This window comes from Heptranchias perlo, chromosome 14 (genome assembly GCF_035084215.1).
Source record: "Heptranchias perlo isolate sHepPer1 chromosome 14, sHepPer1.hap1, whole genome shotgun sequence".
NCBI lineage: Eukaryota > Metazoa > Chordata > Chondrichthyes > Hexanchiformes > Hexanchidae > Heptranchias > Heptranchias perlo.
Window position 1 is genome coordinate 2786901 of NC_090338.1, and position 20816 is coordinate 2807716.

The 20816-nt window shown below is 49.9% G+C and overlaps 1 protein-coding gene across 1 annotated transcript in view; it reads left to right on the forward strand.

Annotated features, from left to right (window-relative positions):
- The first annotated feature begins 210 nt into the window (after positions 1-210).
- LOC137332627 (tyrosine-protein kinase ITK/TSK-like) overlaps positions 211-20816 on the forward strand; it is a 38063-nt gene continuing 17457 nt past the window's right edge. Inside the window, exons 1-4 of the mRNA XM_067996585.1 lie at positions 211-635; positions 12078-12182; positions 18164-18245; positions 20056-20184. Of these exons, the coding sequence (XP_067852686.1) occupies positions 498-635; positions 12078-12182; positions 18164-18245; positions 20056-20184 (454 nt within the window). The 5' untranslated portion in view covers positions 211-497. The remainder of the gene's footprint in view (positions 636-12077; positions 12183-18163; positions 18246-20055; positions 20185-20816) is intronic.

The following is a 20816-nucleotide window of genomic DNA, read 5'->3' on the forward strand; positions in this document are numbered from 1 at the left end:
CCAGGGAACCCTCTGTGTAAAAAAACAAATTCTTCTAATCTCTCCCTTAGTTTATTTGGTGATGATCTGAAAACGATTCCCTCTGGTTACTGACTCGTGGAAATAGTTTCTTGCGATTTACTTTATCAGAGTCTCTGATCATTTGTGAAACTACAAATAATCAGTTGACTGCTCGAGTCGTGGCTCTAAATCTTCGATTTGCCAGTACTGAACTCAGTGACTGACTCTTTAAACAGCCGCCATACCCTGGCTTTAGTTGCTTGCTCACAGGATTTGCAAAGACAGACACAAAGGAAGTGGTTTCTCTTTACACCCTCATCAGAGACTGAAGACTGCGCAGAGCTTTTTCTTGATAGTTTCTCAGATAACGGTAATCGTGCACCTCCGTCCTTCAGCTCCGTGGCCCGCACTGAACGTCCTGGCACTCCCCCCCCCCCCACTCTCTCTCTCGCTCTCTCTCAGCCCGTCTCGATGGGGAGTTGCTGCTCACCAGTGGAATGAATCCCGACGCCATCCTCCAGGAGTTTCTCATCAAACGCTCGCAGCAGAAGCGGAGAACTTCACCGTCCAACTACAAGGAACGTTACTTCATCCTGACCAGGTCCACGCTGGCATACTATGAGTGTCGCACGGGGGTAAGTCTCTCCTCCTCTGTTTGGTAGTGCAGTGTAACGTCTCCAGCCCAGTATCAATCTCACAGGTTGCTGCGGCTCTGACTTATCTAATGGTGTTCATCAGAACGTTGCTCGCCTTTAAATGAGAACTTGTCGATTTGATTAGTGTTTCAAATGATCGAGTGTTGCTCGAGTTGGGTATCTTCAGGACAGTTTCACCTGAGCAGGTGCAAACAAGGTGGGTTTCAGCACCCCTAACGGGGGTCCCCAGCCAGTGAGATCCTTGGTCGAACACGCAGTGAAGGTTAACACACCAACTGCGCCGAGTTTTGGCACTTCGGTAACCGAGGATCAGATTGGAGCTCAACCGTCAAAATAAATTCCATTTCACGCACATTGCACCAGCTGTGTAACCAGTGCAGGCAAGTGGTGAGAAATCAGCTGCGTTCAGCCAAGGATTTCACTGGCTGGGGTCCCCCATTATTGAAAACAGAATTTAAAACAGAAATAGACAGTTTCCTGGAAGTAAAGGGAATTAGGGGTTACGGGGAGCGGGCAGGAAATTGGACATGAATTTAGATTTGAGGTTAGGATCAGATCAGCCATGATCTTATTGAATGGCGGAGCAGGCTCGAGGGGCCGATTGGCCTACTCCTGCTCCTATTTCTCATGCTCTCATTAGAGGTGCTGAAGCCCACCTTGTTCAGGTGAAACACAGTCCTGAAGACACCCAACTCCAGCAACACTCAACCTGTGGTGTACTGGATGTAAATACCCCTTACGCTCCTCAGTCCTGCCTTATCCAACCAGATGTGTATGTCTCGTAATATCAGGCCATTCTCAGCAATGTTATATAAGAGTGACTATTCCAATGTTCTCCTGGCCGGCCTCCCATCTTCCACCCTCTGTAAACTCGAGCTCATCCAAAACTCTGCTGCCCTGTATCCTAACTCGCACCAAGTCCCGTTCTCCCATCACCCCCTGTGCTCGCTGACCGACATTGGCTCCCGGTCCGGGAACAGCTCCAATTTAAAATTCTCAACCTCGTGTTCAAATCCCTCCATGGCCCTCGCCACCTCCCTCTCTCTGTAACCTCCTCCAGCCCTACAACCCTCCGAGATCTCTGTGCTCCTCTAATTCTGGCCTCTTGCGCATCCCCGATTTCCATCGCTCCACCATTGGCGGCCGTGCCTTCAGCTGCCTGGGGCCCTGAGCTCTGGAATTCCCTCCCTAAACCTCTCCCCCTCTCTCTCCTCCTTTAAGACGCTCCTTAAAACCTACCTCTTTGACGAAGATTTTGGTCACCTGTCCTAATATCTCCTTGTCTGACTCAGTTTCAAATTTTGTTTGATAATCGCTCCTGTGAAGTGCCTTGGGACGTTTTACTCCGTTAAAGGCGCTATATAAATGCAAGCTGTTGTTGAATTCACTGACCCGTAATCCCAGCGCAGAATTGTGTTCAAAAGGAGGATGAGCCACAGATAGGACGACTATAGAAAAGTTCCAGTGTCGATTCACTGGGATGTTTGATGGGGTGAGGGGTCACAGTCATGAAGTGAGGTTTGAGAAGTTGGGTCTGTTTGCGTGTGAAGCATCTTGGCACTTTTTATCTACGTTATAGGCGCTGTATGAATGCAAGCTGTTGTTGTACAATAACAATTTGCGAAGAGGTTTCGATGGGGAGACACAAGTGTTATTGTTAAATAATTGTAAATTTGATCCTTTTGGGTCTTATCTGTCAAACCCTACTTTGTGTCTGAGGCACCGGGACTAACACAGATACGCTAAACCTTTATAAAACACTGGTTCGGCCCCAGCTGGAGTATTGTGTCCAGTTCTGGGCACCGCACTTTAGGAAGGATGTGAAGGCCTTAGAGAGGGTGCAGAGGAGATTTACTAGAATGGTTCCAGGGATGAGGGACTTCAGTTATGTGGAGAGACTGGAGAAGCTGGGATTGTTCTCCTTTCGAGCAGAGAAGGTTAAGGGGAGATTTAATAGAGGTGCTCAAAATCATGAAAGGTTTTGATAGAGTAAATAAGGAGAAACTGTTTCCAGTGGTGGGAGGGTCGGTAACCAGAGGACACAGATTTAAGGTGATCGGCAAGAGCCAGAGGCGAGATGAGGAAACATTTTTTTACGCAGCGAGTTGTTCTGATCTGGAATGCGCTGCCTGAAAGGGCGGTGGAAGCAGATTCAATAATAACTTTCAAAAGGGAATTGGATAAATACTTGAAGGGAAAAAAATTACACGGCTATGGGGAAAGAGCAGGGGAATGGGACTAATTGGATAGCTCTTTCAAACAGCTGGCACTGGCATAATGGGCCGAATGGCCTCCTTCTGTGCTTTACAATGATAATAAAAGTGGCACTGTGTTCACAGTTTTCAATAAAAGGACAATTCTGAGTCTCTCAATAGTTGGGAGGATTATATCTCCATGCGTTGAATAATCAGAAGGTTTGAAGTATTCGTCCCATCTCTGCGTCATTTCTTTGATGTTGAGAAGCTGATGTGTGGGCTCTTCACCCAGAGCGCAGCCCAGCATCAAGTGTGAAAAAGAAATCAAAAAATAGGAGGTAGGTGAAACCAAGCTTTGTTTTAAAGCCCTGTAGACTGGAGGAGGAGGGAAGGGCAGATGGGAGGGATGTGAGGAGTCCCACGGTTTTGAAGCCCTGGGTAAGAAGGACCTGGAGCAGGAGACGGTGCGATGAGTGAGAGCAGGAGACGGTGCGATGAGTTAGAGCAGGAGACGGTGCGATGAGTTAGAGCAGGAGACGGTGCGATGATTTCTGATTTCATTGCGGTGTGAATGCAGGGAGGAGGAAGAGTGTGAAGGACGAGGGGGATTTGGAGTATTTGAGGAACAAGAGAGGGACGTTCGGAGGAACATAGGAACAGGAGTTGGTTATTTGGCCCCTCAAGCCTGTTTTGCCATTCAATCAGATCTACCTGCCTTGGTTCCGTAACCCTTAATACCCTTACCCAATAAACATCTATCGAGGGTGCAGGAACACAGAGACCTGGGGGTGAATGTACACAAATCTTTGAAGGTGGCAGGACAAGTTGAGAAGGCAGTTCAAAAAGCATATGGGATCCTGGGCTTTATTAATGGAGGCATAGAGTCCAAAAGCAAGGAAGTTATGCTGAACCTTTATGAAATTCTGGTTAGGCCACAGCTGGAGTATTGTGTTTAGTTCTGGGCACCGCACTTTAGGAAGGATGTGAAGGCCTTAGAGAGGGTGCAGAAGAGATTTACTAGAATGGTTCCAGGGATGAGGGACTTCAGTTATGTGGAGAGACTGGAGAAGGTTAAGGGGAGATTTAATAGAGGTGTTCAAAATCATGAAGAGTTTTGATAGAGAAAATAAGGAGAAACCAGAGGACACAGATTTAAGTTGATCGGCAAAAGAACCATAGGTGAGATGAGGAAAAAAAAACGTACGCAGCGAGTTGTTCTGATCTGGAATGCACTGCCTGAAAGGGCGGTGGAAGCAGATTCAATAATAACTTTCAAAAGCGAATTGGATAAATACTTGAAAAGGAAAAAATTACAGGGCTACGGGGAAAGAGCAGGGGAGTGGGACTAATTGGATAGCTCTTTCAAAGAGCCGGCACAGGCACGATGGGCCGAATGGCCTCCTCCTGTGCTGTAACCATTCTATGATTCTATCTCAATCTTGAAAGCTCCAATTGACCCCGAGCCTCCACAACCTTCCGATTTCCATTGCCTTTTGTGTGAAGTGCAGGATAACTGACTATAGTGGTATTGATAAATAGGGTGGGACGGGAAGGGGTGGGACAGAGTGCGAGGAGAACACAGGAGATTAAAGGGTCACCTATCAGGTGACAAATTGTCCCAGATCAGGAGGAAGCTGAATGTTTAACTGATCAGCATTTCAAAACTGAGAGTTAGTCTACTATTTGAGACTGAACCTTGGAGAGACAGGACACTGAGTGGGGAAATATGCGACTTTCCCAGTGGTCTGCGGACGCGGACAATAGCAGTCAAAGAAAGTCACCCTCACACAGTAGTTTCATTAATCAAAAGTGATTCTTTAATGATTTAACAATTCATACACGCATGAAGCAAAGCAAGCAACACATTCAACCATAAGCCAACGATTTCAGCATCAAGTGACCAGCTCTCTGTCGCTCTTGAAGTTTCTGCTGCCAGGCAAAGCCGCAGCTCTCCGATTGTCGACTGTTGAAGCTCCTTCCAGCTCCTCCGATTGTCGACTGTTGAAGCTCCTTCCAGCTCCTCCGATTGTCGACTGTTGAAGCTCCTTCCAGCTCCTCCGATTGTCGACTGTTGAAGCTCCTTCCAGCTCCTCCGATTGTTGACTGTTGAAGCTGCGACGATGTCCTATCTTTATGATTTTTCAAGGACTTCTTGTTTATGTCATATCTTCTTATCCGTGTGAATCCGGGTGCAGTTCTCTTTCTCAAGCATTTCTCGTTATCTCAGCGCTGTTCTTCCATGTTAATTGCCGTGAGAACCGAATTGGCTACGAGAATCTTTATATTTGTTGTGAGAACTGAATTTGTTTTGAGAACCAGAGACCTGGAAGGTTTTTCGGGCTTCTGTCTTTCGTTGTTATCAGTTGTTACTGAAAACCAAAGCTTGTTGATTTTTTTCTGCACAGTTGCGGTTCAAACTGATGTCTGAATGTCCAAAGGGGTGAATTAAATCCACATGCTCAGAACTGGAATGTCGAGGGGCGAGTTAACCCTTTCCTTCAAATGTCCAAAAGGGACACAGTTAGCCCTTTTCCGTGTAGAATCAAAGTCCAGCAGGTTTTAAAATCACAATGTTCAAGGGTTTTAACCCCTGTCCCACAACTGCTCGAAGGAGTGTGAGCAAATGATCTTGATTTCTATAAACCAGGAAGCATATTGCTCATGGGTATCAAATATCCGAGTACATTGGGCTCAGTCCGACAAGTGTAAATTAAAATCAGATCACAAGAGCGTACACGCTATCCGACATCTTTATGTTTTCATTCTTGGGATGTGGGCGTAGCTGGCAAGGCTGGCATTTATTGCCCCACCTCTAGAGAACGGTGGTGTAATGGTTCAGTTACTGGACCACTAATCCAGAGAACGTGAGTTCAAATCCCACCGTGGGCAGTTTCAGAATTTGAATTCAGTTTTAATAAATTTGGAAATAAAAATCTGGTCTCAGTAAAAGTGACCGTGAAACTGTCGGATTGTCGTAAAAAACCCAACTCGTTCACTAATGTCCTTTAGGGAAAGAAACCTGCCGTCCTTACCCGGTCTGGGACTATAGGTGACTCCAGTCTCCACACCAACGTGGTTGACTCTTAATTGCCCTCTGAAGTGGCCCAGTAAGCCCCTCAATTGTATCAAACCGTTAGCAGCAGTTCAAGACGGCCCAGCACCACCTTCTCAGGGAAACTAGGGATGGGCAATAAATGCCGGCCTTGGCAGCAACGCCCACATCCCGTGAATGAACAATAATAATATCGACCTGCTGGCACTCGAAGGCTGGCTTTCCCGAGTTTGTGCAGCTGGTGGAGATCCCGGGAAATTGGCTCTTGGACCCGCCCCACTGTCGGGATGGCCATCGCCGCACTGACTGAAGGAGGGGGGGTGTGAGCAGAGAAAGAGACCAGAAGAGTGGGGACATGGAAAAGGCACTTACTGAGTTTTGAATTTTAAAAAATTATTATTTGCTCCAGTGCAGTACCGAGGGAGCGCTGCACTGTCGGAGGGTCAGTACTGAGGGAGTGCTGCACTGTCGGAGGGTCAGTACTGAGGGAGCGCTGCACTGTCAGAGGGTCAGTACTGAGGGAGCGCTGCACTGTCGGAGGGTCAGTACTGAGGGAGCGCTGCACTGTCGGAGGGTCAGTACTGAGGGAGCGCTGCACTGTCGGAGGGCCAGTACTGAGGGAGCACTGCACTGTCGGAGGGTCAGTACTGAGGGAGCGCTGCACTGTCGGAGGGTCAGTACTGAGGGAGCGCTGCACTGTCGGAGGGTCAGTACTGAGGGAGCGCTGCACTGTCGGAGGGTCAGTACTGAGGGAGCGCTGCACTGTCGGAGGGTCAGTACTGAGGGAGTGCTGCACTGTCGGAGGGTCAGTACTGAGGGAGCGCTGCACTGTCGGAGGGTCAGTACTGAGGGAGTGCTGCACTGTCGGAGGGTCAGTACTGAGGGAGCGCTGCACTGTCGGAGGGTCAGTACTGAGGGAGTGCTGCACTGTCGGAGGGTCAGTACTGAGGGGCACAGATAGGATGGATACTAAGGAGCTTTTTCCCTTCGTTGAGGGTTCTATAACAAGGGGACATAGATTCAAGGTAAAAGGCGGGAGGTTTAGAGGGGATTTGAGAAAGAACTTTTTCACCCAGAGGGTGGTTGGAGTCTGGAACTCACTGCCTGAAAGGGTTGTGGAGGCAGGAACCCTCAAAACATTCAAGAAGCATTTGGATGAGCACTTGAAATGCCATAGCATACAAGGCTACGGACCAAATGCTGGAATATGGGATTAGAGTAGACAGGGCTTGATGGCCGGCGCGGACACGATGGGCCGAAGGGCCTCTATCCGTGCTGTATAACTCTATGACTCTATGACTCTATGAGGGAGTGCTGCACAGTCGGAGGATCAGTACTGAGGGAGTGCTGCACTGTCGGAGGGCCAGTACTGAGGGAGCGCTGCACTGTCGGAGGGTCAGTACTGAGGGAGCGCTGCACTGTCGGAGGGTCAGTACTGAGGGAGCGCTGCACTGTCGGAGGGCCAGTACTGAGGGAGCGCTGCACTGTCGGAGGGCCAGTACTGAGGGAGCGCTGCACTGTCGGAGGGCCAGTACTGAGGGAGTGCTGCACTGTCGGAGGGTCAGTACTGAGGGAGCGCTGCACTGTCGGAGGGCCAGTACTGAGGGAGCGCTGCACTGTCGGAGGGCCAGTACTGAGGGAGCGCTGCACTGTCGGAGGGCCAGTACTGAGGGAGCGCTGCACTGTCGGAGGGTCAGTACTGAGGGAGCGCTGCACTGTCGGAGGGTCAGTACTGAGGGAGCGCTGCACTGTCGGAGGGTCAGTACTGAGGGAGCGCTGCACTGTCGGAGGGCCAGTACTGAGGGAGCGCTGCACTGTCGGAGGGCCAGTACTGAGGGAGCGCTGCACTGTCGGAGGGTCAGTACTGAGGGAGCGCTGCACTGTCGGAGGGTCAGTACTGAGGGAGCGCTGCACTGTCGGAGGGTCAGTACTGAGGGAGTGCTGCACTGTCGGAGGGTCAGTACTGAGGGAGCGCTGCACTGTCGGAGGGTCAGTACTGAGGGAGCATTGCACTGTCGGAGGGCCAGTACTGAGGGAACGATGTCGGAGGTGCTGTCCTTTTGGACTAGACGTTAAACTGAGGCCCCATCCGTCTGATTGGGTGATGTGAAATATCCCACGGCTATTTGAAGAAGAGCCGGGGGAGTTCTCCCGATGTCCTGGCCAACATTCTTCCTTCAACCAACACCACCAAAAAAAAACCAGATTAACTCATCATTCATCTCATTTACTGTTTGTGGGATCCTGCTGTGCCCAAAATCGGTTGCTGCGTTTCCCCACAGAACAGTCACGGCACTTCAAAGATAACGTACTGGTGGTGAAATGCTTTGGGAAATCCCGAGTAGGTGATAAGGTGTTGTTCACGAAATCAAGTTAATTCAAGTAAATAAATAAGAAACCCGTTACTAACAGACCATGTGTCGTGTTGGCCGTTTATAATTAGTACGCTGCATTTCACAACATTTCCCACCGATTTCACACTAGCTGCGCTACTAAAATAAGTCAACTTACGTAAAGAAATGGAGGTAGTGGAAATGCTGTACGATGAACTGATTGTGCTACAGGACTAATGATCCAGAGAACGTGAGTTCAAATCCCCCCACGGCAGTTTGACAACTTGAATTCAGAATTTAATAATCTGGAAATAAAAACCTGGTCTCAGTAAAAGTGACCATGAAGCTGTCGGATTGTCGTAAAAACCCAACTGGTTCACTAACTGCCTTCTGGAGTGGCCCAGCAAGTCACCCAGTTGTATGAAAATACTACCAGCAGTTCAAGAGGGAGGCTCACCAACACCTTCTCAGGGTAACTAGGGATGGGCAATAAATGTCGGCCTTGCCAGCGACGCCCACGTCCTGAGAATGATTACAAAACCACCTCCTGTGGATTGCATTGAAAGTTTTGTTTCACTTTATATGTGTCTGTTTGCCTCAGTTGGTAGCACGGAGTCAGAAGGTCATGGGTTCAAACCCCACTCCAGAGACTTGAGCCCAAAATCTAGGCTGACATTCCCAGTGCAGCACTGAGGGAGTGCAGTACTGTCGGAGGCGCAGTACTGAGGGAGTGCAGCACTGTCGGAGGCGCAGTACTGAGGGAGTGCAGCACTGTCGGAGGCGCAGTACTGAGGGAGTGCAGTACTGAGGGAGTGCAGCACTGTCGGAGGCGCAGTACTGAGAGAGTGCAGCACTGTCGGAGGCGCAGTACTGAGGGAGTGCAGTACTGAGGGAGTGCAGCACTGTCGGAGGCGCAGTACTGAGAGAGTGCAGCACTGTCGGAGGCGCAGTACCGAGTGGCTGCAGCACTGTCGGAGGCGCAGTACTGAGTGAGTGCAGCACTGTCAGAGGCGCAGTACTGAGTGAGTGCAGCACTGTCGGAGGCGCAGCACTGAGGGAGTGCAGCACTGTCGGAGGCGCAGTACTGAGTGAGTGCAGCACTGTCAGGGGCGCAGTACTGAGTGAGTGCAGCACTGTCAGGGGTGCAGTACTGAGAGAGTGCTGCACTGTCAGGGGTGCAGTACTGAGGGAGTGCAGCACTGTCGGAGGCGCAGTACTGAGTATGTGCAGCACTGTTGGGCGCAGTACTGAGGGAGTGCAGCACTGTTGGAGACGCAGTACTGAGAGAGTGCAGCACTGTCAGGGGTACAGTACTGAGGGAGTGCAGCACTGTTGGAGACGCAGTACTGAGAGAGTGCAGCACTGTCAGGGGTACAGTACTGAGAGAGTGCAGCACTGTCAGGGGCGCAGTACTGAGGGAGTGCAGCACTGTCAGGGGTGCAGTACTGAGAGAGTGCTGCACTGTCAGGGGTGCAGTACTGAGAGAGTGCAGCACTGTCGGAGGCGCAGTACTGAAAGTGTGCAGCACTGTCAGAGGCGCAGTACTGAGGGAGTGCAGCACTGTCGGAGGCGCAGTACTGAGTATGTGCAGCACTGTCGGGCGCAGTACTGAGGGAGTGCAGCACTGTTGGAGACGCAGTACTGAGAGAGTGCAGCACTGTCAGGGGTACAGTACTGAGGGAGTGCAGCAGTGTCGGAGGCGCAGTACTGAGAGAGTGCAGCACTGTCAGGGGCGCAGTACTGAGGGAGTGCAGCACTGTCAGGGGCGCAGTACTGAGAGAGTGCAGCACTGTCGGGCGCAGTACTGAGGGAGTGCAGCACTGTCAGAGGCGCAGTACTGAGTGAGTGCAGCACTGTCGGAGGCGCAGTAATGAGGGAGTGCAGCACTGTCGGGCGCAGTACTGAGGGAGTGCAGCACTGTCAGAGGCGCAGTACTGAGTGAGTGCAGCACTGTCGGAGGTGCAGTACTGAGTGAGTGCAGCACTGTCGGAGGCGCAGTACTGAGTGAGTGCAGCACTGTCGGAGGTGCCGTAGATGAGAAATTAAAGCGAGGCCCCACCAGCCTGTTCGTCGGGTGTAAAAGATCCCGTGATATGTTCAAAGAGCACAGGAGTTCTCCCCGATGTCCTGGCCAACATTTCTCCCCCAACCAAACATCATTAAAAATTCCTCTTTGTGAGATCTTGCTGTGCACAGAATGCCTGCTGTGTTTGCCGGCATAACAGTGAAACTTCAAAAAGTAATTCATCGGCTGTGGAGTGCTTTGGAGTCCCGAGCACATGCTAAGCCAAGGTTTCACTGCAAGCTCTCTCACCCTGCTGGTTTGTACCAGAGAGGAGATAACCTCCATCTGTTAAAGAAGGAAGGACTGACATTTATCAGCACCTTTCACAGCCTCAGGACGTCCCAAAGCGCTTTACAGTTAATGGGGGGTGCTTTTGAAATGTAGTCACTGCTGTAATGTAGGAATCGCGGCAGCCAATTTATGCACAGCAAGATCCCACAAGCACCATTGTAATAATGACCAGATAATCCGTTTCAGTGATGTTGGTCGAGGGATAAATATTGGCCAGGACACCGGGGAGAACTCCCCTGCTCTTCTTTGAATCGTGGGCGAGGGATCTTTTATGTCCACCTGAGAGGGGCAGACGGGGTCTCGGTTTAACGTATCAGAGACGTTTGCATCTTTGGTCCCTCAAACTCAGTGGGTGGCACTCTCTCGCCTCTGAGTCAGAAAGTCATGGGTTCAAACCCCACTCCAGAGACTCGAGCCCAAAATCTAGGCTGACGCTGAGGGAGTGCTGCACTGTCGGCAGTGTCGTCTTTTGGATGAGACGTTAAAAGTTGCCCCACATCAGACCTGAGTACTCTTATCCCATTCCCTGCTGTTTCCCTCATAACCTTTAATAATTTTCTTCATCTAATTCCCCCTTAAACATTTGTGAATGTAACAAATTCCACATCCTGATAATCCTTCTCTCTCCCCTTTTCTTATGTACAAGTAACTTTTGAAGTTGGACTTTTAAAATCTACAGGCACCAGGCACTTCAGGCTGATTCACAATGTGAGGGCCTCGATCACAGAATCATAGAATGATACAGCACAGAGGGAGGCCATTCGGCCCATCGTGCCTGTGCCGGCTCTTTGAAAAAGCTATCCAATTAGTCCCACTCCCCTGCCCTTTCCCCATAACCCTGCAAATTTTCCCCTTCAAGTATTTATCCAATTCCCTTATTATTGAATCTGCTTCCACCGCCCTTTCAGGCAACACATTCCAGATCAGAACAACTCGCTGCATAAAAAAAATGTTTCCTCATCTCCCCTCTGGCTCTTTTGCCAATTACCTTAAATCTGTGTCCTCTGGTTACTGACCCTCCTGCCACTGGAAACAGTTTCTCCTTATTTACTCTCTCAAAACTATTCATGATTTTGAACACCTCTATTAAATCTCCCCTTAACCTTCTCTGCTCTAAGCAGAACAATCCCAAGCCTCTGCACATAACTGAAGTCCCTCATCCCCGGTACCATTCCAGTAAATCTCTTCTGCACCCTCTCTAAGGCCTTGACCATCCTTCCAACAGTGCCCAGAATTGGGTACAATATTCCAGGTCGGGCCTATTTGATGGCACCCCCCGCCAGTGCGGCACTCCCTCAGTGCTGCACTGAAGCGTCGGCCCAGGTTAGGGGCTCAAAGTCTCTGGAGTGGGACTTGAAGCCGTGACATTCTAACTTGAGGTAAACGTGCTACCCGCCGAGCCACAGCTGACACGTTGAGCCCACACCTTCTCCACTTGTTTCACAGAGTTTAAGTGACAAAATTTACGCCTTTTGTGTCTTGCAGAAAAAACTCACCATGAAAGGATCGATCGACATCTGCAAGATTAAGTGTGTGGAGATCGTGCTGAGTAACATCAGCATTCCTTGCAGCTACAAGTACCCGTTCCAGGTGAGACGCTGCTCCGTCCCTTGTTGACGCACCTCCAATAACTTTAACTCGGCCGCGTCACGCTCCAATTAGGCCTCAGTTATACTTTGGCTCCGACTCATCCAACGCCGGAAGTTCCTTCTGTAGGCGGCTCTCCAGCAAATGCAGAGCCAATTTTAACCCTTCTCCCGATGGGAATGGAGCAGGTGGAGGGGGTTAAGATGGGGTGGGGCTTGTACCAGATTCATGCCATCTCATCATTTTTATTTGCCTGAATTCAGGCACAGGATGGCTGACCTCCCACCTGAGGAGTGGGGTCCTAATTTAAATGGTAACGTCAGGTTCCAATGACATCATTGGGGCGCAACACGCCATTTTAACCGCTGTCCCGCGCAGCCACGGACCCGCTGGCGACAATTGGTTACCCCCTGCCACCGCCGCTCGTTCCCCTGCAAATCTTTCCTTCTGAACTCGATATCCAAATCCCTTTTGAATGGGTAAGGGTTTGAAAAGGAAGAATGTAAAAGGGAACGAGCATTAACCCACGGCCTTAATGGTTCTGAGTCGAGAGTGCTACCAACTGAGCCAAGCTGACTCTAAAAAGAAATGGCCGATTGGTTTCCCTGAAATCTGGCGCTGCGCGTGAGTGTTGGTTTCTGAGAACCTCTTTTTGCCGTTCTTGTTTGGTGTGGCCGATATTGCTTTCCCTTCTCGCCTCTTCACTACGCTCTACAATTAAAATAATGATCTCTCTCCGCTTCCTGTGTGGTGCACAGCATCCCCCGAAGCATTCCCCCAGTGTCTCTGTGACCTCTCTTAGTCTCACTCGCGCTCTGCCTGTTTTCCCTTTGCTTCTCAGTATCTCCAATAACTCCCATTTATAGTTAGCTTTAACTTTAAGGTAAGTTATAAAAACGGTGGAGCCAAAGGAGGAGCCACTGAGAGCTGTGACCGAAAGCTCGTTCAAAAGGGTGAGTTTTAAGGAGGGCCTTAAAGGAGGAGAGAGAGAGGTGGAGAGGAGGAGGGGTTTAAGAAGGGAACTCTGTAGATTGGGACGCAGGCGGCTGAAGGCAGGGCCATCAATGGTGGGGCAAACGAAGAGGTGGTAGCACAAGAGGCCAGAGTCAGAGGAACAGAGAACTGAGAGGGGGGGTCTGTAGGGCTGGAAGGGGATACAGACCTATGGAAGGCCAAGACCGTGGAGGGGGTTTTATACATGGAAAGAAAGACATGCATTTCACTGCCTCAGGGCGTTCCAAAACCCTTCTCAGCCAATGAAGTACTTTTTGAAGTGCAGTCGCTATAGGAAAGACAGCAGACAATTCACACACAGCAAGATCCCACAAACAGCGATGAGATAAATGACCAGATATCATTGGCCAGGAAACTGGGAGAATGTTTCTTGTCACGGTGCCATGAGGTGTTTGACGTTGACAGTTGACAGAGTACGTGTCAGCTTGGTTTCAGTTGTTAGCACCCTTGCATCTGTTTAAAAGTAATGTGTTGCATGTGCAGCACTTGAGGATGCTCTGAGCTTTGTGAAAGGTGCTGTATAAATGCAAGTTTTTCCAATCTGACAATTTGTTCTGCAAATGTGGCCACAAAAATCCCCACCAGGAAAACCAGAAAGGAGGCTCATATTTATATTTAAAGACTGCCTCAGGTCTGGTGCAAGACTTATTGTCGTAATTCCCATCTTGACCTTTTTAAAGCCATGGAAATTTACAAGATCACAAGAGTGAGGACGGCCATTCGGCCCATCTTTGTTCATCCATCAAGATATTCTGACATCTCCCCATTGGAGCATCCAATTGTTTCTTTGATGATTTCAGAGTTTTTGCCTCCACTGCTCTTATCTGGAAGTTTATTCCGCATGTTGATCAGCCTGTGTGAAGAATTTCCTGATATCAGTCCTAAAATTACCTGTTACTAGTATGAACCTGTGGCCCCCAGTTCTATTCCTGCAGTTAAATGAAGGGAATATTCCCGGTTAACTTTTTCGACACCCTGAACCATCTTATATCCCTCGAGAAGGTCACTTCCCAGAAGCCTCCTTTCCAGGCTGAATATCACAAGCCTCTCCTCATGACTTGGACCCCTGACACTGCGCATTATCCACCTGGCTCCTCTATGCACCGCCTCCTGCAGTTGAATGTCCCTTTGGTTTCTTGGTGACCAGAAATAGATGCAGTAGTCAAGGTGTAGTCTGACCAGAACACTGTGAAGTTTGATCATTACATCCTTTGCCCTATGCTCCACCATTTTCACTCAGTAGCATAGTGGTTATGTCACTGGACGAGTAATCCAGAGTTAGGAGTTCAAATCCTGCCACGGCAGCTGGCGAATTTAAATTCAATTAATTAAATAAAATCTGGAATTAAAATACTAGTATCAGTAATGGTGGCCATGAAACGACCGGATTGTCGTAAAAACCCATCTGGTTCACTAATGTCCTTTAGGGAAGGAAACCTGCCGTCCTTACCCGGTCTGGCCTATATGTGACTCCAGACCCACAGCAATGTGGTTGATTCTTAATTGCCCTCTGAAATGGCCTAGCAAGCCACTCAGTTCTAAAATCTCGCGAAAAAAAGTCACAATAAGAATAAAACCGGACGGACCACCCGGCATCGGACACGACAAAGGCAAACCAAACCCAGTCGACCCTGCAAAGTCCTCCTCACTAACATCTGGGGATTTGTGCCAAAATTGGGAGAGCTGTCCCACAGACCAGTCAAGCAACAGCCTGACATAGCCATACTCACAGAATCATACCTTTCAGCCAACGTCCCAGACTCTTCCATCACCATCCCTGGGTATGTCCTGTCCCACCGGCAGGACAGACCCACCAGAGATGGCAGTACAGTGATATACAGTCAGGAGGGAGTGGCCCTGGGAGTCCTCAACATTGACTCTGGACCCCATGAAATCTCATGGCATCAGGTCAAACATGGGCAAGGAAACCTCCTGCTGATTACCACCGACTGCCCTCCCTCAGCTGATGAATCAGTCCTCCTCCATGTTGAACACCACTTGGAGGAAGCACTGAGGGTAGCAAGGGCACAAAATGTACTCTGGGTGGGGGACTTCAATGTCCATCACCAAGAGTGGCTCGGTAGCACCACTACTGACCAAGCTGGCCGAGTCCTAAAAGACTGGGCCTGCGGCAGGTGGTGAGTGAACCAACATGAGGGAAAAACTTACTTGATCTCGTCCTCACCAATCTACCTTTCGCAAATACATCTGTCCATGACAGTATTGGTAGGAGTGACCACCGCACAGTCCTCGTGGAGACGAAGTCCCGTCTTCGCACTGAGGACACCATCCAACGTGTTGTGTGGCACTACCACCGTGCTAAATGGGATAGATTCAGAACAGATCAAGCAGCTCAAAACTGGGCATCCATGAGGCGCTGTGGGCCATCAGCAGCAGCAGAATTGTATTCCAGCACAATCTGTAACCTCATGGCCCGGCATATTCCTCACTCTACCATTACCAACAAGCCAGGGGATCAACCCTGATTCAATGAGGAGTGTTGAAGGGCATGCCAGGAGCAGCACCAGGTGTACCTAAAAATGAGGTGCCAACCTGGTGAAGCTACAACTCAGGACTACATGCATGCTAAACAGCGGAAGCAACATTTATTGCCCATCCCTAATTGCCCTTGAGAAGGCGGCTCACCACCACCTTCTCAAGGGCAATTAGGGATGGGCAATAAATGCTGGCCTCGCCAGCGACGCCCACATCTCGTGAACGAATAAAAAAAAAATGCTATAGACAGAGCTAAGCGATTCCACAACCAATAGATCAGATCAAAGCTCTGCAGTCTTGTCACATCCAGTCGTGAATGGTGGTGGACAATTAAACAACTAACGGGAGGAGGAGGCTCTGTAAACATCCCCATCCTCAATGATGGCGGAGTCCAGCACGTGAGTGCAAAAGACAAGGCTGAAGCGTTTGCAACCATCTTCAGCCAGAAGTGCCGAGTGGATGATCCATCTCGGCCTCCTCCCGATATCCCCACGATCACAGAAGCCAGTCTTCAGCCAATTCGATTCACTCCACGTGATATCAAGAAACGGCTGAGTGCACTGGATACAGCAAAGGCTATGGGCCCCGACAACATCCCGGCTGTAGTGCTGAAGACTTGTGCTCCAGAACTAGCTGCGTCTCTCGCCAAGCTGTTCCAGTACAGCTACAACACTGGCATCTACCCAACAATGTGGAAAATTGCACAGGTATGTCCTGTCCACAAAAAGCAGGACAAATCCAATCTGGCCAATTACCGCCCCATCAGTCTATTCTCAATCATAAGCAAAGTGATGGAAGGTGTTGTCGACAGTGCTATCAAGCGGCACTTACTCACCAATAACCTGCTCACCGATGCTCAGTTTGGGTTCCGCCAGGACCACTCGGCTCCAGACTTCATTACAGCCTTGGTCCAAACATGGACAAAAGAGCTGAATTCCAGAGGTGAGGTGAGAGTGACTGCCCTTGACATCAAGGCAGCATTTGACCGAGTGTGGCACCAAGGAGCCCTAGTAAAATTGAAGTCAATGGGAATCAGGGGGAAAACTCTTCAGTGGCTGGAGTCATACCTCAGATAATGAAGCAGTCCGAGCCCGCATGCAGCAAGACCTGGAGAACATCCAGGCTTGGACTGATAAGTGGCAAGTAACATTCGCGCCAGACAAGTGCCAGGCAATGACCATCTCCAACAAGAGAGGGTCTAACCATCTCCCCTTGACATTCAACGGCATTACCATCGCCGAATCCCCCACCATCAACATCCTGGGGGTCACCATTGACCAGAAACTTAACTGGAGCAGCCATATAAATACTGTGGCTACGAGAGCAGGTCAGAGGCTGGGTATTCTGCGGCGAGTGACTCACCTCCTGACTCCCCAAAGCCTTTCCACCATCTACAAGGCACAAGTCAGGAGTGTGATGGAATACTTTCCACTTGCCTGGGTGAGTGCAGCTCCAACAACACTCAAGAAGCTCGACACCATCCAGGACAAAGCAGCCCGCTTGATTGGCACCCCATCCACCACCCTAAACATTCACTCCCTTCACCACCGGCGCACAGTGGCTGCAGTGTGTACCATCCACAGGATGCACTGCAGCAACTCGCCAAGGCTTCTTCGACAGCACCTCCCAAACCTGCGACCTCTACCACCTAGAAGGACAAGGGCAGCAGGCACATGGGAACAACACCACCTGCACGTTCCCCTCCAAGTCACACACCATCCCGACTTGGAAATATATCGCCGTTCCTTCATTGTCGCTGGGACAAAATCCTGGAGCTCCCTTCCTAACAGCACTGTGGGAGAACCTTCACCACACGGACTGCAGCGGTTCAAGAAGGCGGCTCACCACCACCTTCTCAAGGGCAATTAGGGATGGGCAATAAATGCCGGCCTCGCCAGCGATGCCCACATCCCATGAACGAATAAAAAAAAAATTCTGTTGTCTTTGTTGATGGCTGCTCTGTGTTGGTTGGACATGTTTAACGTTGATTGACTAAGACTCCAGGATCTCTTTCAACTTCATCCTCAGCTATTTCAACACCATTCATGGAGTTTCCATTTTTCCTTCCTGTAGGAACAGGAGGAGACCATTCTGCTCCTTGAGCCTTTTCCGCCATTCAATCAGATCATGGCTGATCTGTACCTCAATCCCATTTATCCGTCTTTACTCCGTATCCATTGATAACCTTACCCAACAAAAACCTATTGAAAATTTCAATTGGCCCCCAGGATCCCCAGGGTGAGAGAGTTCCAGATTTCCACTATCCTTTTTGTGACAAAGTGCTTCCTGGCATCACCCCTGAATGGCCGAGCTCTAATTTGTCCTAAAATCTCCTTATGTGGCTCGGTGTCAAATTTTGATAATCGTCCTGTGAAGCACCTTGGGACATCTTGCTACGTTAAACGCGCTATATAAATGCAGGTGGTTGTTGTTGTTGATATGAACGGTTTCTCTTGTTCCCTTTTCTCTTCCAGGTTGTTCATGAGAATTATTTCTTGTACGTGTTCGCACCAAGTAAAGAGAGTCGACAAAAATGGGTCTGCGCCCTGAAAGAAGGTGAGGAGACAGGGAGACCAGCGCTGAGCAGTGTAAACACGCGGGATTACTGACCAGAGAAATGAGTTGCCCAAGGGCACTGACAGGCCATCGTGTTCCTCCCCCTCGCCACAGGATTCAGGGGGAAGGAGTTCATTTATTTGTGTTGTTGCTTTCTGGGGTCTGTTTAAATAAACCTGGAAGTAAAAAGCTGGTATCAGTAAAAGTGACCATAAAGCTATCAAATTGGTGGGTAGGTGGGATTGAGGGATATGGGGAGAAGGTGGGTAGGTGGGATTGAGGGATATGGGGAGAAGGTGAGTAGGTGGGATTGAGGGATATGGTGAGAAGGTGGGTAGGTGGGGTTGAGGGATATGGGGAGAAGGTGGGTAGGTGGGATTGAGGGATATGGGGGGTAGGTGGGGTTGAGGGATATGGTGAGAAGGTGGGTAGGTGGGGTTGAGGGATATGGGGAGAAGGTGGGTAGGTGGGATTGAGGGATATGGGGAGAAGGTGAGTAGGTGGGATTGAGGGATATGGTGAGAAGGTGGGTAGGTGGGGTTGAGGGATATGGGGAGAAGGTGGGTAGGTGGGATTGAGGGATATGGGGGGTAGGTGGGGTTGAGGGATATGGTGAGAAGGTGGGTAGGTGGGGTTGAGGGATATGGGGAGAAGGTGGGTAGGTGGGGTTGAGGGATATGGGGAGAAGGTGGGTAGGTGGGGTTGAGGGATATGGGGAGAAGGTGGGTAGGTGGGGTTGAGGGATATGGGGAGAAGGTGGGTAGGTGGGATTGAGGGATATGGGGGGTAGGTGGGGTTGAGGGATATGGTGAGAAGGTGGGTAGGTGGGGTTGAGGGATATGGGGAGAAGGTGGGTAGGTGGGGTTGAGGGATATGGGGAGAAGGTGGGTAGGTGGGGTTGAGGGATATGGGGAGAAGGTGGGTGGGTGAGGTTGAGGGATATGGGGAGAAAGTGGGTAGGTGGGATTGAGGGAGATGGGGAGAAGGTGGGTAGGTGGGATTGGGGGATATGGGGAGAAGGTGGGTAGGTGGGATTGAGGGATATGGGGAGAAGGTGGGTAGGTGGGGTTGAGGGATATGGGGAGAAGGTGGGTAGGTGGGATTGAGGGATATGGGGGGTGGGTGGGATTGGGGGATATGGTGAGATGGTGGGTAAGTGGGATTGAGGGATATGGTGAGAAGGTGGGTAAGTGGGATTGAGGGATATGGTGAGAAGGTGGGTAGGTGGGGGTGAGGGATATGGTGAGAAGGTGGGTAGGTGGGATTGAGGGATATGGGGAGAAGGTGGGTAGGTGGGATTGAGGGATATGGTGAGATGGTGGGTAGGTAGGGTTGGTCTTGAAAAGGGACAGGCCTGTTACGTCTAATGGTCCTTTCCTAATCTTAAAAGCAAGGATGAAATTAATTTCCTCTGCTTATTCTAATTAGGCACTAGTGGAATCCAGAACGAGGGGGCATAATTTTAAAATTAGAGCTACGTCATTCAGGAGTGAAATCAGGAAACACTTTTTCACATGAAGGGTAGTGGAAAGGCTGTTGAGGCTGGGAGACAACAGAAATTTTCAAGACTGAGATGGATGGATTTTTGTTGGGTAAGGATATCGAGAGATAAGGAGCAAAACGGGTAAATGGAGTTGAGGGTCAGATCAGCCATGATTTGATTGAATGGAGGTACAGGCTTGAAGGGCTGAATGGCCTCCTCCTGTCCTTATGTTTCAGTGGAGAAATATACTGAGTTCTAAGCATTGACCGATTGGTACAGTTTGATATCTTTGACGTCACTTTCTGTCCTGTGGATTTTATCTTTCAGAAACTAAGAACAACAACATTCAGATCCCCAAATACCATCCGAACTTCTGGTCGGAGGGCCACTGGAGATGCTGTGACCAACTGGATAAGTTGGCTACGGGCTGCGAGTTGTACGACCCTAACAGGGACTGTAGGTGACATCTTCTTCGGATCATTGTGCACCAAACCAATATATTGTGAAAAAGAAATTATTTCCTCCATTCAAAGCGGCCTCTCCCCCTTCCCTCGATGGCTCAGTGGGAAAATGCACCAGCTTTAATCCTTGCTCAGTGTGGAGTCAACCAATCAAAGCCTCAGCAGTAATATGGGGTACTACAACAGGACTAGGCTAAGGAATGAACCCTGGTCCCTGCTTCTTAATCTTATCACTGAGGACTGGGTGAGGGAAAGGTAGAGTAGTATGTTCTTGCCTGTGGAAGGAGATTAAATGGGTGAGTAGAGTCCATGATAGGAGAGAGTGTACACGGGCTGTGGGGGGAGATTAAATGGGTGGGTAGAGTTCATCATAGGGGAGGGTGTACACGGGCTGTGGGAGGAGATTAAATGGATGGATAGAGTCTATGATAGGGGAGAGTGTACATGGGCTGTGGGAGGAGATTAAATGGGTGGGGAGAGTCCATGATAGGGGAGAGTGTACATGGGCTGTGGGAGGAGATTAAATGGATGGGTGGAGTCCATGATAGGGGAGAGTGTACATGGGCTGTGGGAGGAGATTAAATGGGTGGGTAGAGACCATGATCGGGGAAAGTGTACATGGGCTGT